Below are 17,380 nucleotides of genomic sequence, written 5' to 3'. Positions count from 1 at the left end.
AGCGCCATCCTCACTGGTGGATGTCCGTGCACAGAATGCTCCTGGCGGGGAGCAGGGAAGGGCACAGCGTCCCACTCCTGGGACAGGAACAAGTGAATGTCTTACTCCTGCCTCCTTGCAGCTGCCTGGTGTCCCCATACATCCCTGCAGGCCGACTGCCTTTCGCAAGCAGACTCGCCTGTTTGTTCCAGCCATCCTGGCACTGGTTGCAGCCACGTTTTTCCCCCAAGGAACACAATAACCAAAGAAGGACCAAGTGCTGATGCCTTCAGGGTGTCCCAGGGCAGGATGTCAGCATTCTCAGGCAGGTACACCTCAGCCTGCGAGAACTCATGGGAGCAGTCTAACTCTCAACTTGTTCCTGGTCCAACGCAAGCTCTTAACCAGAGCTCCCTGGGATCCCTGTTGTGCATGAGGGAAGCACCCATCTCCTGCAGTACAGCCACAGCAGCCCTGTACCCCTCACTGTGCCACACATTTCTCTGAGTTCAGCCTGCTAACAGCTGGCAGGACTGACTGATGCCTGCCACGAAATCCAAAATCTCTTTTCCTAGGATGCAGGCACCAGGCTGAAAGCAGCTCAAGGAAAGACGTAGCTTTAGGGATGTGCCAGTGGGAGCATGCAGAAACTGAAACTAGCACACCATAAGCTGTCATCATTGTTCCCATAGACAGACCCCACAGGCAGGCCCAACACCCAGCTCAGCTCCAGAGATGCGTGACCTGGATCTGTCAACAGCAATCTCACTGCAGTGCTGAGACCTCTGACAACAAGGCCACAGCAGCAGCATGGTCACAGTCCTTGGAAAATCCCCTAAATATCAGTGATGTGCTTTGTTGACGTGTAACTCGTGAAGTGAGAGCAGCTAACTGTGGAATTCTTTGCTTGGCAATGAGGACTGGGCAGAAAGGAGGGACTGAGTGGGGCCAAACCGGTGGGTGTGAAAGCGTGGTGTCTGAAAGCTGAGCTGCTGCAAGGCAGACATAGTCTGCAGGAGGGGTCAGGTAATTAGGAGAGCTGGATCTCACCTGGATCCAAAGGCTTTATCTGAAAGGATCCCGAGCCCAAATACCTGTAGGCTCTGCCTCACAAGCATTTTTTTCTCTTAGAAGGACAATTTGAAGCAGTATTCTAATGAAAAGGAAAAAAAAAAAAAAAAGATGATGAATCATTTTCAGCATTAACTGTCCTGAAGTGGGGCACTTCGTGTAGGGTTCATCTCCTTCCTGTGGTAACACTGAAATCCTGATTAGCGTTATCTTTTGAAGTCTTCCTCACATGGCTGTGTCTGAGCACACAGCACTGCTGGTTTTGGGGGTTTGGGAGTGACACACTCACTGCCTACGGCCACCAATTAACGTGATGATGTACCTTCAAGTGACAGCACTGGTAGTGCTGGGCCACTGCTGGCCACACAGCTCCAAAGCTGATGGAAACCAACCTGTTTGGTTGCCACAGTCCGTAGCACAGAGCACTGTTGGCAGTCAGCCTCACGTCCACCCCACGGCCAGAGGTGTGGGACAAACTGCACCGCTCTGCACAGCGCACCTCAAGGTAAATGATCTACGGATCCAGTCTGAACCTACAGCATGAGGACCAAACTCCAGAGACCACAGCAAGCGGGGCTGAACCCAGCCAGAGCACAGAGTCACACGTGAGAAGTTATCTGGGAGCTGTGGGGAGCTGAGGAAGGCAGCAGGAAGGACAGACGGACAGAGCAGCACGCCACCTCTCCGCTCACCACTTCCTTCCCTTACCTCCCATCTTCAGCAGCTCTGCTGCACGGAGATGAGCCCGGCCAGCACAGCTGCCTCTCTTCAGAGGGAAGAAACAGCTGTGAAACCGCAGCCTTCCTGCGGTGCCCAGGGACGGAACGCACCGCTTCGCTGAGCTCAGCCTTGCTGCAAGTGTTTGTTATGTGACGTGGGGTTCTGATGCCCAGAAGGATGTTGCACTTTTTCCCCTCCGCGTTCCCCGCAGTTGTCAGAATCATCGCTTATCTTTACTTATGAAATGCAGTGATTAGGAAATAGATGCTTTAAAAGCTCTCGTTGCCAAAGCATCAATGAATAATGAAATAAGTCTGGATGAATGAGAGAGACCCAGCAGAGAACATTAACTAGCAAAGAGGAGCAGCATGGCAGTGACCACTGCTGCAGGCAGAGGGGCGCTCTGTCCCCTCACGCTGTGCCATGCACTGCCCACACCTCGGAGCTCCTCCTGCAGGAGCCCATCTCCCATTGATCGCAGCCACACCGACGGGTTTGCAGCCCCTCCAGTGTCAAAGCAACCATTTGCAAAGATAACAGCAGGCCCTAGTAACATTTTTCCCTTTCTCTTTCTGAAAGCGTGCAGTTGTCCATGCTCCAATCATTGCAGTTGTTTTACATTTGGAGCGGGGATATACTTTTACAGAAACATGCATTTCTCATATACCAGCTGATCGCTGACCCGGTCCATACAGACCGCCCAGCATGGAGACATTTAGTGCTGTTGGAAAAGGTTCATTTATTTGCCTGAACACAAACAACTGGAAATGCCTTTGGCAGCTCCCTGCTTCCTTTTTCTTGATACCAAAGCCTTTCCCCTCCTGTAAAGCTCCGAAGCTTTACTCACCGCTTCTCTAAACTGATCTCCAACATTATATTATTTATGAATAAAGGTCACCCAGCGAGGAAATGGCACATCTACCAGAAAACAATGTGCACTTTCTAAATTTGAACCGAGTAGTTTCCGCTCTTTGATTTAAGTTTAGTTACTTCCTGTGGTTTCTTGTCCTACGCTGCTGTTGAATCTTTGGATCTCCTCCAGGATAAATTGCACTCTTTCAATGAAATTAGAAACTGTAGCAACAGAGGGCTCAGCTAGCAGAGCTGGTAAACAGCCCTCGAGCCAAATATCAGTGCGCTCGGTGTTTTGAAGAAGAGCCCAAGCCCTGCAGGAGGCACAGCCCCACCTGGCTGCGTGCTCCCCAGCCCCCCCCCAGCCTACTGCTCTTGTGCAACCCGAGAGCTGCAGAGTGGGAGCTGCCTCCTCCCGCAGGAGGGATGGAAGCAGCCTTAAACCAGCAGCTCCCGGTGGGGATGGATGCTTCGTGAGGCTGAGCCGTCCTCGCACAGCTGATGCAGAGCCTGGGCTGCAGGGCAAGCATTACATTCCGTGCTCCTGTGAGGTTTTGTGCCTGCGAGCCGCTCTCTTGCATCGTTTGGAAGGGGTCATTGTCAGCTGAGAGAAGCGCCCAGACACAGATAAGTCATTTCAAGCCATTTGCCAACAAAACACATGTGAATGTACACAGTAACCCTGAGGTCCCAGCAGAAAAAAGAAAAGAGAAACAACCACTGGAGAGCATGCAGTGATGGTGCCCTACCGAGGCTGGTGTCACTTATAGGCAAGGGTATGGAGTGGGAAGGAATAGCCAAGGAAGCAATGTACTTTACACCTGGGCAGGCTCTGTGACTTCCTGCTCCACAACTTACAGTCTTTCTAAGAGATTTTGCATGACGAGTCAGTGCACTGAGCCCTGTTTGGCCTGGGGTTGGAGGATAACTCAATAACAGCATGCTCTTTCTCTCCCCCATCCCTTTTCTATCTCTTCTCCTCCCCCCAGGACACCTAAGAGCATATTTCTCACCAGTGCTCAGGCTGCTTTATCGATGGAGCCCCGGATTCCCCACAACGTCACCGTCGTCCCCAACTCTGTGATGGTCCAGCCCCTGCTGGACAGCCGGATCCCCTACGGGAGGCTGCAGCACCCGCTCACCATCCTGCCCATTGACCAGATGAAGACGACCCACATAGAGAACGACTACACTGACAACCCCACTGCTCCCCTGCCGGCAGCCCCCAAGAGACCCCGGGGTCCCCATGAAGCAGCCCCGAGCCACACGCAGCGCTGCGAGCAGGACGTCACCCACCCCTGGATCTCCTTCAACGGGCGGCCCAGCTCCATCAGCAGCAGCAGCAGCACCTCGTCTGACCAAAGGCTCTTGGACCACATGGCCCCGGCACCCGTGGCTGAGCAGTCCTCGCCCAGGGCGGTGCGCATCCAGCCCAAAGCAATCCACTGCAAACCCCTGGACCTGAAGGAGCCCGTGTCTCAGGAACTGGATAAGCACTTTCTGCTGTGCGAAGCCTGTGGGAAATGCAAGTGCAAGGAGTGTGCACTGCCCCGGACTCTGCCGTCGTGCTGGGTGTGCAACCAGGCGTGCCTGTGCTCGGCGCAGAGCCTGGTCAACTACTCCACCTGCATGTGTCTGGTCAAGGGCGTCTTCTACCACTGCACCAACGAGGACGACGAAGGCACGTGTGCCGACCACCCCTGCTCCTGCTCCCAGTCCAACTGCTGCGCCCGCTGGGCCTTCATGAGCGCCGTGTCTCTGGTGCTTCCCTGCCTGCTCTGCTACCTGCCCGCCACCGGCTGCGTCAAGCTGTCCCAGCGCTGCTACGACCGCCTGCGCCGGCCCGGCTGCAGGTGCAAGAACACAAACAGTGTCATGTGCAAGGCACTGCCCGAGAGCAAAGCCAGCAGGGCCGAGAAGCCCTTTTGATAACTGGGGAAGGAGGGAGGGGGGAGGACGCTCCCCAAGGGGGTGGAGTTGTGTTTTTCGTAACCTGTGTTCTGAGGATAACACGAGCTTTTTGCCTTCAGAGAAAGCAGAAGCGACTATTTCTACAGACTGAAGCACTTCGGGTCATTCAGGGTTTTGGGACTGGTCAGCATTTAACTTCATAGGGCCAAAGGAGGAATCTCAATCACTCGTAGCAAAGCCTGCGAGCCCACATACAACACAATGCACGCAGTGCTCACCGCCAGGACCCGCAGCCGCTCACTTACCGGTGCACCAGCACACACAGTTCCCACCACTGCTTGCAGAGCACCGCCTTGAGCTGACATCCGTTGTGGGATTCCTGTTTTCTCCCCTCCTAAGCCACATTCACTCCCAGCTGCAGGTGGAAAAAGTGCTCCTTCCCCCTGCCCCCAACCACCTGCTCCATTATCAGGGCCACCTGTGTGCAGCAAGCCCTTCCCTCGAGCTTTCTGCCTCCTTCAGAGGGTCTGAACCAGAAGTAGACACGCAGCACAGTGCTGTAGGGGTCTCAGCATTTAGGCAGGTGCTCTGTTGTGTGCTCACCTGCTCACGTTGCTTTGGAGTCTTCAGCAGAACGGGGTACAGGTCTGAGCCGTGTCCCAGCACTGTGCTGCTCTGCCCCGGTCTGTAGCACCAGGTTTCATCCCACCTAATGATGATTTTACACCAACAGCACAAGCCTGCCCCAAAAGGTTGCAAATCCCATTTCCCTGCCGTGTGCTCGCTCCCAGAGCAAAGGCAGTGTAAACACAACCTGTGAAGTTCAGACATTCCACGTTTGTTTCTCCAAAACTCTCACCCCCCAAAGGCTGAAGCGCAGGATACAGGCAGGAGCATTCGCACAATGCCGTCACCCAGTACCTCCTCTCTGGGACAAGCTCTTTGCTCTTTAGATATTCTTTCTTTTTCGTGCAGGGGGGGATTGGCACTTGCGTGCATCACATCCCACTCCCCTATTTCTATTGCTGCTGTTCAGCTCTTGCACCCTCTGTACAAAAGCAGAGAATGCTTGTAATGTTTATTTAGCATGAGCCCCAGTGGCAGGAACCCCATTGCTCTGACAGCTGCAAGGTGCCAACCAACCACCTTTGCCTGAGCACACCGTGCTGTCCTAAGTGGGTAGGTACTAATTGCATGCTGGAAAGGGATCCAGGCTATCTTTTCTCTTTATTTTTTTAATTAGAGGAAATTTCCTCAGTAAATGCACAGCAGTGACAGTGAAATGTCATTCCTAATTAGCAAAGCAATAGGCAGAGCTCGGGCAGCATTTCCAGGAGTGCCATTTGCTCGGCTGCAATGCAGTTGCTGCGTAGGGGTTGGCAGGAGCGTGCTGATGGGAGGTCTGGTGTCTTTTGTTTTAGGAATCCATTTACCTTGGATGACTTGGGGTTTGGTTACGTTTAATTGTGGATATTTAATGAATGGTGAGTTTTAAAAAAAGTTTTTATATTTATAATATTTGCTAGCTTGTATGTGATAAATTGTAGGAAAGGGGGCACGTCTGTTACCAGATACCAATTCCTATGGTTTATCCTCATGTTGAACATATGGGGACACCAGAAAGAAGGAAGCAGGTGGGGCTGTACCTATTGTCTTGCACAAATGAGAGGGGAAAATGTAAGAGGCAAATCAGCCCCTGACCAGCTGAGCTGTTGGTTGAATGTATAAAGTATATGTATTTAATAATAGAAATAATTTCCCCAAGATACAATCAGGCCAGAAAATGCAGCAGGAGGGGCAGCTGCTATGGGAGCACACGCAGTAGCCAAATGGCCCCTACCTACAGGGCTCCCCTTTTTGACCCTCTGTCCTTGGCTGTTCCTGAGGGGTCTGTACTGAAAATCTGCAGTAGCAAATCCCATTGCTAGCTGCATGGTTCCTGCCAGGAACTGCAATGTCAGAGTGGTTACCACTGTGCCAACCCTGCGCCGTGCCCGCCCCGTTCCCCAGTGCAACGAGGCTTCCTCTCCTTCTACCTTCATTGTACATAGTTGTAAACTATTTCTCTGTTGGTTTCTTTTGATGCATAAATCCTGCTGTGATGTAAGCCCACCACTTGCTGGAAGACTGTACTGTGTTTGTGGATGTGTTAGAGCAGTGGTCGATGTAGCAGTGCTCCCCCACCCCGGGACCCCGCCAGCTCTGCAGCTCGGGGCAGCTGGGCTCAGAGGCAATAAGGTCCTGCTTTCCCCTCCTGCCCCATCCCAGCGCCTCCCTTCCCCTTTTCCTCTGACGGTACTCGGGTCTTGTGCCACCCCCAGGTCCTACAGGCGCGGGCTGCGCTGCCTCTCACAGAGCGTTACCCAAAATTACAGCCTGGTGCCGTGCGACCCATGGGGGGGCTGCAGCAGTGGCCCCAGCAATTGGCACTCACAGCCCCCGGTGCCCCCCGCCTCTCTGCCCCCCACCCCGATCGCGTCCCGCCACACGTGCACCCTGAGAAGTCACCACAGAAGGTTTTTCTTTGTATAGAATATTTATTTTGAAGCTCTATTTTAATAGTATTTATTTTAGAAAGTCTACTATTGTAAGAGTTCTTCTGTTTGTGAAGAAAAACAAGTACTGATGAATGTACTGATCTAGAAATTATATATATATATATATATAAATATATATTGTTAAATATGTAAGTGGCTGTTGTGGTTTGACTATAAAAAAAAATAAATCCTGAGGATTGTTTGTAGCAATTATCCTAAAAATAGGAGTGCAGAGCAGCCCCAGGTGGCAGCCCGGGGGCTCAGCCCCGCTCCCATCCATCACAGTGCACAGGAGAACCAGAGCAGGGGAGCTCCTGGCTCTGCCCGCTCACAGGAGCAGTTCTTTCCTTCCCTCCCCACACATCTGGGAAGTCTGGGTTGCTGTTAGGCTGCACTTTCTGCAAAGCTGAAGCTCAACCCTTCGCTTGAATGTTTGGCTGGAGATTAAAAACCAAGAGAGCGGTACCGATCCTACAGAGCCTTCCAGCCATTCAGCCCTATTCCCACTGCTGTGTTCTCATTTCCAGGCTGCACACAATGGCAGTGGGATGAGGATGGGCTCGGGGAAAGGCCAGCAGGGCTCAGCACTGCCACTGCCTCCATCCAACACCAGTAGAACAGCACGTGCCTGGCCTCAGGCAGGTGCCAGCTTCCCAATGCCCGAGGCTGCGGGAAGAGAGCCACAGATGTGCTGTCCCATGGGATCTCTGGCACTTCATCTTGCACAGGGCAGTGCGAGCTCCTGCAGCCCTGCGCAGTGCACAGCCTTGGCCAGGCTCTGCCCAGAGACCTCCTGAGGCTGTCACAGCATAACCACCAAAAGAGCTGGGACCAACTGAGCCAAGGGCCGTTGGCTTTCTTTCCCTAAACAAAGGTGGTCCAGTGGTCGAAGCGCTGGTCGGTGCATGCACCATGAGAGAAATGTCACAGCACACAGGAGAGGGCAGCGGTGCAGCCTGCCCATCCCTGGCAGCACAGAGATTGGGGTTGCTGCAGAGAAATCCCAATCGTCTGCATGAAGCTTCTGTTCCCCATCACCTTCCAGAACGCCCCGGGCCTTTCCATCCTATCTGCAGCGATCCACAGGCAGACGGCCTCCCACCACAACGCTGGGACACAGACATTTCCTTTGGTAGAGACCCACCGGGGAGCAAAGTTCCACCAGGACTGCAGCAGAATGGGTGCCAGCTCCAGGCAGCACGTTGCACATTGCCTGCTCAGCTAACCCGGCCCATGCCCTGTCCCCAGCAGCAAGGCAGGCTGCTAAAAATAAGGGCCCAGTGAGTTTGTACCCATAGCTGTGTTTATTTGCATGAGCTCCACAGCTCAGCTGTGACTCACAGGCAGAAACGCTGCGGTCCTCATCCCCAGCAGCAACCCGAGTGCTGCACCCAGCCCAAAGTGCTGCTGAAAAATAACAGAGAGGCAGCTGCTGAGCTGCACAGGTCCTGACACTGATGCCAAAAAGTCTGCAATGGGGAAAAGATGCGGAATTTATGTTGTTTTTATTTAAAGCAGACTTAGCCAGGATGTGTAAATTTAAACTCGGGTTTGGCAGCACCGGCTGGTGTCTTGCACATCAGGCTTTGCAAATATCAGCTCGGTGCTCACGTCTCTCTGCTGGAAGCACACCAGCGCAGCCTTGTTGATTGGACAGGAGATGTTAAAGTAATAACTTCTCATTCAAAATCATCCCCTTGTTGTCACATTAATTTTGCTTCTGTTTTCAATAACTGACCACTGAAGGGACCTGAAGCTGAGGACAACAGGCTGTGTGGCTCCAGCACAGCCCCAGCTCCTGCATTTCAGGCCAGAAAGGGAATTTCTGGTGAATCCAAGCAGCCAAACCCCCATTCAGCAGTGCACTGCCTTGGAGGGGATGGGCTGAAACTCACAGATGGGTGATAAAAACAAATTCTGAAATTTCCTGTAAAAAATATTCCGTTTGAATACATATTTAATAAACACCTTGAGATTTTTCCAAGGGTTAAACAAAACCTGATGACATGTGACAGTTTGGAATGGCTCCAAAGCAGGAGGTGGGACAGGGAGAGCATCCAACATCCCTCCAGTGTGGGGGCTTTTATTTCTTTTCCCTTACACAACGATCATGTCACTGTGCACACACACCAACAGGTACACAGTGCACATCCATGCAAAATGAGAGCGGATTGTTGGGAGCAGTTCCCCTTGATGAGCATCCCTGCCCTGCTTACGTGGAAATGAGACAGCAGACAGAAGCTTTGGTTGGTCTGCCCTTAAAATAAAAGAAAAACCAGCTGTGTTAAGGCGGGGTTCAAAGCCTGATGGATGTCACACATGTCCGAGGTTTGGCCCTTGTAAGCAGCAGACAAATGGTCGGGATAGAGATAGATTGCTTTTGTGTTTGGTTTTGCTTCCTGATGCCAACAGCACCCAGAGCAGTGGCAGCCGTGCTGCAAACAGAGCCTGGGGACGCCCTGGGGAATGGAGGGTGGATGCTCGTGTCAGGGCAGAGTGCTGAGAGGAGGACCCTGGGGGTCTGCATTTCAGTTGGGAGCACATAAACAGCCAACCAGCAAATGGAGGAACAGCAGCCACACCTCCTTGTGGCAGCCTTCCTCTCCAGTGTGTTCTGAAGGGCACAAAGCCACGGACAGCACCTCACTGCACAGAGAGCCGCTGCTCGCACCGCCTTCCAATGGGAACAGGGAATAAACAGAAAGTTATGCATGAATAAATCTGTATGAATAAATCACAAAATTGAGTCCTGCTGCACTCCAGGTATGTTTGTGATTATGTCACGCCGTTATGTAACTGGATTTTCCTAATCAGAAACATTATATTCTTGGAGCATGAAACTGGGATGCTCTGCACCACATCACCGCGCGTCACTTACAGCACTGGTGTGAGCCAGATCCCAATGCTCCTCTCCATGGAGGCAATGGCCAGCTCCTTCTTTCCTTACACGGATGTCTGTCTCTGCTTCCAGGAAGCCCCTAGGTGTGCTTCTGAATGACCTAAACCTGGGGAAGGACTCGTGCCCATCCCAGCAGGCAATGGTAGCTTTTCCATGCAGATATTCAGCAGCATGCTTTAGCTTCTGGTCAGCCCTCCCAGCAGTCAGGCAGTTGGAGTAGATGGTTTTTGGAAGACCCTTCCAACTCAACTGTTCCATTCCATTCCATCCGATTCCATTCTATCCCACTCCACAAGAAGCAGGACAGACCCCAGCTTTGGAGTAGAAGTATTCCCCTTGGAGCAGCACCAAGTCAACATGAGCAGTACATCTACCTGCCCACTTGTCCAAGCCAGGAGAGAGGGCTTTGGCCACGTGGCTTCTGGGTGTGCATGAGGTGGGGATGCGAAATATGGACAGAGAGAATTCATTGGGTCCTGAGACCCAATGATGGGTTGGAGAGACCCCAGAAAGGCAGCAGTGTATCTTAGCAGCCCTTTGGCCAGCTCCATTCAAGGGCTAGCACAGCTTAAACGCTGTAAACTGCAAAGGAAACCCAGGATGACAAACAATTGTAGGAACCTGAGAAACCAAGTTCCTCTGGATTTCATGGGAAGTGTGGTTTTAAATATTCCAACCTGTCTGTCTGAGGGGAAGTGGGCAATAAATAGCAGCCCGGTTGTTATCAAGAGGATGTGAGCTATTTATAAAAAATTCTTGGGCTTTTTGAACTCTGTTTAAAGAGGCAATATCCTTCACTTGGGTAATTGGGGGACTAAAATGCTAAAGCAAACAAGATTACTCAACCACCTTGGGAAAGTTTAGTGCTTGCCTGTGTGTTTCTGAAATTTCCAGCCTATTTAAACAGCTGCTCCATTATTGTCCCCACATCCAGAGAAGAGCACGAAGAGCTCTTTCAGACCTCCCCCTGCTCAGAGATGCAACTGTGTGCTGCTCCTCCACGCATCCGACCGGCAATCCAGGCAAGCAGCTGAGAGCTGCGATGCTTCATTCAATTATATCTCACTGAAACGAAGTGAAAGGGGCTCCTCTGGGCCTTACAACACATCAGCTTCCCAGGGCCGAATGCTTCCAGCTCCAACACGGCTCAGGGACTGTGGCAGGGATGAGGAAGATCGGCCGCTGCCCTCCTCGTCCTCCTGCTGCTCTCCTGCTGCTGCCCCACGTCAGGATGCGGCTCGGCCCACAGCCCTGAATGCACCCCATTGACAGCTCATTTTATTTTTCTGAGCACGGCCGTAAGGCAGACAGCACTGCTCCTGTGTGGGAACCACACACAAAGTGTCCTGACAAAATGATGGCATCGTCTAAAATACACAAACACGCTCAAAAGAAGGGAAACCATGAAATTAAGGATAACAAACAACAAAGAGAAGCTCATACACAAAATCTGTTGGTGTTTATGAGTCACTGAGGCCTTCCTGTCCCATCTCAGAAATGTGGGAAAGCACTGCAGCCCATCCTCTCTCCCTGCAAACCACTGAGGTGCAGTTTTCCTCCCAGAGCCGGGAGCAGCCCCTGCACAAACCAATGATTATTTGTTCCTCTTTTTTCTTGTCCTTCGAAGTAGGAAACCAAATCTGAGGAGCAAAAGCTGCTTTGTGTGTGAGCAGGGAGTGCAGCTCGGTGATGGGATTGTGCTGTGCTCCTGCACAGCCATCCAACACGGGGGGCTTTACAACGGAATGGATAGAAAATGCCAAGAGAAGCCGAAGTGCTCCAGACACGAGGTCTTTGTAGAAGCCCATTCTTTACTTGTTAACGAAGCATTTTACCCCCTTCCCCTGCCTTTCTCTCTTCAGCAAATGAGGATTTTCTTTCTCCAACGTGTTCTTTTTAACCTCTCCATGCTGGGTCCCTGAGGAGCTGAGCACCACATCCCAGCTCTGCACTTGTCCATACTGCCCACACCCCCAGTTGGGTGGGATGAGCAGGGCAGGCGCTGCGCAGCACTGCCATCACACCGTGCAACCGCTTCCCAACTGCGAGCAGAGGCTGCTCTGCCTGAAAGCTGCTCAGGGTTTGCAGCTTCTGCCCGGAAAAAGATGGAACACATCCATGAGGAATGGGTGACCCAGCAGGACAGGCAGTGCTGCTGGGTGCTGTGTGACAGCCTCCCCTGTGCGTCCCATGGGAAGGCACCGGGGCTCACCCCACCAGGGCCAGCTTTCAGCTTCTCACCAGGCTGCACATGAAGTGCTGCCAGAGCACACATGCAATGCTAAGGGACTTTCGTTGCCAGCACTCTGAATAGAGATAATAATGCAAATAAAAAGTGTAAGATGCTCTACAGTGCCATTGGGTACCACAACGCTCAAGCTGTGCAAGAGCGGCACGCAAGTGCCTGGATGCGACAGCATTGAGCACTCCCAAAAGCTCCAGGGAAGTTCAATCCTGTCTGCTCACTGCCAGAATCCCCTCCAGAACTTTCTTTGGCCGTGGGCTGGGGATGCAGCGCCCGGTGCAGGAGCTCACAGGAAGCAGCAGCCCTCAGCTGCTCTGCCCAGCCTCAGCTCCGCTCCTCTCGTTCCGTCAGCTCACACAGCACTTTTCCTCCCTCAGGATTTCTTCATTCCCACCCCACCAGCACTGGAAATGGCGTTATTATAATAATGATTGCGCTACAACAAAATCTGCCCTCAGAATTAGAGGTGCTGGAAGAAACAAGGGAGTTAAAAACCCTGAAACATCAGCCCTCGGAGTTACAGTGGCACATCCATACCAGGGCAAGACAGTAGGAGCCCAATGGCTTCCTCATACAGGCCTTAATTCCCCTGGAAGGTAAGGAACAATCCCTGTGTCATGTACTGATGCACTTGGGTATGGTCTGCAGTACGAACACACACACATAATATTTTCTTTTACATTTTTGCCCGATGACTTGCACGACAAGCCTAATAAAAACTGAGACAAATAACCCAAAACACACAAAAATGTAATACAAATAACTGCCAAAGAGCTTCAGCGGCTGTAGGAAGAAACTGCATTGAAACATTAGAACCCAAATCAGCCAAGCATGGAGGGAAAAAAAAAAATGGCAAGAAAGAAAAAAGAAAACAGTTAAAAATCCTCAACTGGTGTTGAGCTGCAATGAGCAACACAGCGCTGTGGGCAGTGCTCTGGCTCTCTGCTCTCTGTGCAGCAGTGCTCCTGCACTGGAGGGGAGTAAATGGCCCCCAGGCACCACATCCCAGCCCCAGCCCTGCTCCACTTCCTGCTCCCAGCCCTGGTCCAGCTTGCCAAAAAATAAAAGACAACAGCAGCCCTCGACTGCAACACGTGTTTTAAACCAGGATCCTTCTTCTGTCCCTCCTGCAATATATCAGCACTCTACCTGAGGAACTCGTTGGCTTTTAGGTTCTGGTGATCCCACGGCGACTGAAAACAGGCAGCGAGGGCTCAGAAGTGTGATCTGCACCCCAGGACCACATCAACAGCGCTGCATGGAAACGGGAACAGTTCTAGAAGCTGACAGCACACTGAGAACACCCGACTCCAGCTCCGACTGTGCCAAGCAGCTGTGAGAAAGCAACACCAGCAGAAAGGGAAGAATGTTTCCCTGTATTTTCCTAGGCTTTGTGCCACCACGCCAGCCTGGCAGGGCAGGGCAGCCCTCAATGCTGCACTCGGTCAGCAGGCACAGGATGCAGCATCGTGCTGCTGCAGAGCGGGGTCAGCTCCAACAGCACCCAGCGCAGAGCTGATCCCACAGCACCCAGCCCAGCAGCTGTGAGGAACCCCTTCCTCAGCCCCATAACAACGCACAAAGGAATTTCCACATATCCCAAGGCTGCCCTGACTTCCACTTCTAAACTTGGAGAAAGAAATACCAGGACATTCCTTTGTTGTTCCAGCTCGCTGACTGTTTGATCTGTTGGTTTTTGTTTTTTTTTTCTCCAGCTGAGTCAATTAAAGAATCCCAATTTCCCCTGAAAAAAAAAAACAAAAACGTAAAGTGGTCACAAACAATTCATTTGCCTCTTTGGTTTTTCACTAATTGCTTCCAAGTTGGACCAACCTGCCACCCTGTGCTGGTTGGTGTGGTTTAATGCTTAAGCAGCACTTCGGCCAGAGAGCAGAAAGCGATAGGTGCAGTTACAGCACGTTCCTTCATTGCAGGAAGGGAGCACAGCAAGGCTGCACCTCCCTGGCAGTGGCTGCTTGGGTCAGGGAAGCAGCTGGGGTGTGCTTTGCTCATCAGCAACCCTAAAACAAAAAGTAACGCAAGAGCAGCCCCACCACAGCATAACAGCAAAGCCAGCAGAGTGGTGAACTCCTCCAGGGGGAGGAAACAGCCATTCTTCTGCCAGGAAAGGAGAGACAGAACCTTGAACACGGGGAGGAGCAGCTGGGTTCTTGTTGCTCAGGGTAATCCGTGTCCTGGCTATTGAGGAGCAAAGGGGAATCATGAGCAGCTGTGGCCAGGGAGCCCTCATTATTCCATGTGTCAAAGACCCTGGATATTTGGATGGAAAAGACCTCCAACCTCTCTCCTGCAAAGACTCTAACCTGCTTATTTCATCCTCTAGTTCCAATGGAAGATAGAATTCAGTGGAGGAGATTCATCACCCTCCAGGTCTCATCTGTGATGTCCCAGGTTTGGAAGACCAGGAGCAGACTTGGTGCCTGCTGCCATGGTTTCTGACGGGAGATGTGAGCCCTGCATGGCTCCTGCAGCGCTGTTCCAGTGCAGACAATGAGTCCTCAGCACCTGAGCACAGCTTGAGATACAGCACAGCCTCAAAGTGCTGCTGGGTGTCATCAGCGAAGTCCTCTTCTCTAGGCATGACAGAGCTGCAGCTTAGACCTCTGTTTCTCCTTTTATTTTTTTGGTGGTATCTTATCATTCAAGAGCTCATTAGCCAGGAATTCCTCGTGCTGTTTATTTTCCATTTGTCCATATGTTCCTCGCAAACTCAGCTCTGTCTCTGTTTTAAGTTTATACTTAGAAGCAGTAATTGGTAGGGATGAAAAAAGGCACGAGGGAAGGGAACACAAATGCAAACAAAGTCAGCAGATATTTTGGATTCCTGTGTGTCCCCGAGAACCAGGACCCATCTGAGGAGCAGGATCCATACTGTTTTGATCACACTGTCACAGCACAGAGCTGCTGCCGCCCAGGACACGGTTGGCCCTTTGGTTTGGAACGCTGTCCATAGAGGCAGTAATTCCTGTCACCACGTGCACAAAGCAAAACCTGGAGATGCATCCATGCAGCACCGCTGCCTGCCCAGGCAGCCCCATGCCACTATGGGTCCTCTCTGTCTTCTCCCATTTCAGTTCAATAGCATTTGTTTCCTTTTTCTGTGTCAATTCAGAATTAGTTTCGGCTTGTCTGAAATAAAAGGGTATTAATCTGAAATGGGATTGCACCATTACAACATGGTGCATGTTTCCTTGTAGGTAAGGCCTTATTTTTCAACGTGGCTATTGCCAACACTCATTATAACATCAGGACACTCCATAGAATGGAAAGAAGGAAAAAAGGTAGGAAAAGTAGTGACTGTGCAGAGTGCAAACAGCAGATGGGGGCCATCGGTCAGCAGTTCTCCTCCCATTCAGTGCATAGCCATGAAAATAGGCCATAAGATTAATGAGAGGATTGATTGTGACCGCAGCACACAGCAGTGACTCGTGCCTCCTCCACGGTCTTCACTTCTGATCAGAAATAGTGATTTTCTGCCAGATCAGATTAAAATCTCTCTCTTGCATCCGAGGGCAGAGCCCACAGTCCCCCAGGAGCACCCAGAGCAGGGGGAGCCATCAAGCCCTGCATGACCCAGTGCAGCCTGGGCAATGCACCACAGCACATGGGGGATGCGGAGGGGGAGAAGGGAACCCCTCCTGTGGGGACTCCAGGGGCTCAGGGCCATTCAGACTGCAGGCTGAGCAACCGGCTGGATGCATGACATTGATTAGGGGGAGAAACTTAAGGCAGACTAAATACTGGAATTCACAAACTAAAGCGCAGCTCACATCACGATCGGAAGGGGAACTTCCCAATTTGATTGCAGAAAACAATTTACTTCAATTAGCAGAGACATAAACAGAGCCCTTGCTGTCAGATGGGTTTTGTGAGAGGGGTGGGAGCCGTGCCCAGCAGGAGGGCACCCATCCTTGATGGTATGGGAACCATCCCCCTGGGTGCAGGGATGGGGAGGGTATGGGCAGAGCTGTCCCCCACCCCTGTCCCCCACCCTGCTGCTGCAGGGGGCCCATAAAGTACTTCCTCCTTCTCCCCGCTTCCAGCTGAAAATGCTCAGGGTAACTGATCTGCAAAGTCTGGTGAAAGCCCTTCTAGAAAACTGGCACTGAGATGGAGCTGAAGGGAGGCAGATGGTGCCCTGCTTGCTGCCTCCCTGTCCCATGCCAGCACCCAGTGGTTTGTCCTGGATGGTGAAGAGCCACTCAGCTCTCCATCAAGCTGCAGATTTAGCACCCAAGATGGGCACTGCCTGGGGGCTGAGAGCAGGGCTGGGTGCAGGGGGTGCCTCAGGGGCTGGTGGCACACTGGAGACCCCTCCGAGCAGAAGGTGGGGCTCAGTGCAGCACTGCACCACAAGCTGCCTTCAGTGCCACGCATGCAAGGGCTGGCAGAGAGGGAGCAGCTGCAAAGAGCCCTGAACACTACGTGCAATCTGTAGGCTGAAGTGACTGGAAGCAATCCAGCGAGGCCGGGCAGACCAGCAGGGCGGCACGGCGCTGTGTGCCACATGAACCAAACCGTGCATCCCGGGGCAGGAGGATGCTGCACTGGCCCCCGGCCACCTGCACATCTGCAACTCCTTTCATTTTTTCTCTTTTCTTTCCCCCCTCACAGACCACTTTAAAGGCCCCAATGAGGCCCTAATTAGGAGTGCAGTTACAGCGGCGACCTGGCAGGGCAGTGACCTCCGGCCGCGGGCAGGAAGCTCAGCTGTGGGTGGGCTGAGGCGAGCCCCACACAGCCCCAAAGATCAGTGCTCGTGTGCAATCCCCTTCCTCCTGCTCCCCCATGGCCTCAGCTCCTCCATCTGTGCCTAGCAAATTGGAACCTTGCTGAGCACCCATGCCCTGCACTGCACCAATGCTGCTCCGGCACACGGTGCCCATCCATGCTGCCCTGCGTGTCGCTGCCACCACTCGGTGTCACCCCGCACCCTGGCATGGCTCAGCAGCACCTCGTGCCCCAGCACCGCTCAGTGTCACCCCGGCACAGCTCTGTGTTTATAAGCAGCACTGCCTGCGGCCGCCCCACTCCCTTATCGCCGCCACGACCTTTGCTTGTTGCAGATTAGTGGCTGGAGCCAGTTGGATTTGTTTGATTTCTGTTGATGGTTATTAGGCAAAGGAAGTGCCAGAAGGGATTTTG

General features: G+C 52.4%; 1 protein-coding gene across 1 annotated transcript; it reads left to right on the top strand.

Annotated features, from left to right (window-relative positions):
- Positions 1–3,657: 3,657 nt before the first annotated feature.
- Positions 3,658–4,551, top strand: SPRY4 (sprouty RTK signaling antagonist 4; the record flags this gene model as incomplete). The annotated part of the gene is made up of 1 exon (XM_079542416.1): positions 3,658–4,551. The coding sequence occupies one exon, from the start codon at positions 3,658–3,660 to the stop codon at positions 4,549–4,551; it is 894 nt and encodes a 297-aa protein (XP_079398542.1).
- Positions 4,552–17,380: the final 12,829 nt, after the last annotated feature.

This window comes from Tetrao urogallus (assembly GCF_951394365.1).
Source record: "Tetrao urogallus genome assembly, chromosome: 14".
NCBI lineage: Eukaryota > Metazoa > Chordata > Aves > Galliformes > Phasianidae > Tetrao > Tetrao urogallus.
This window is presented reverse-complemented; position numbering and strand designations above follow the sequence as displayed.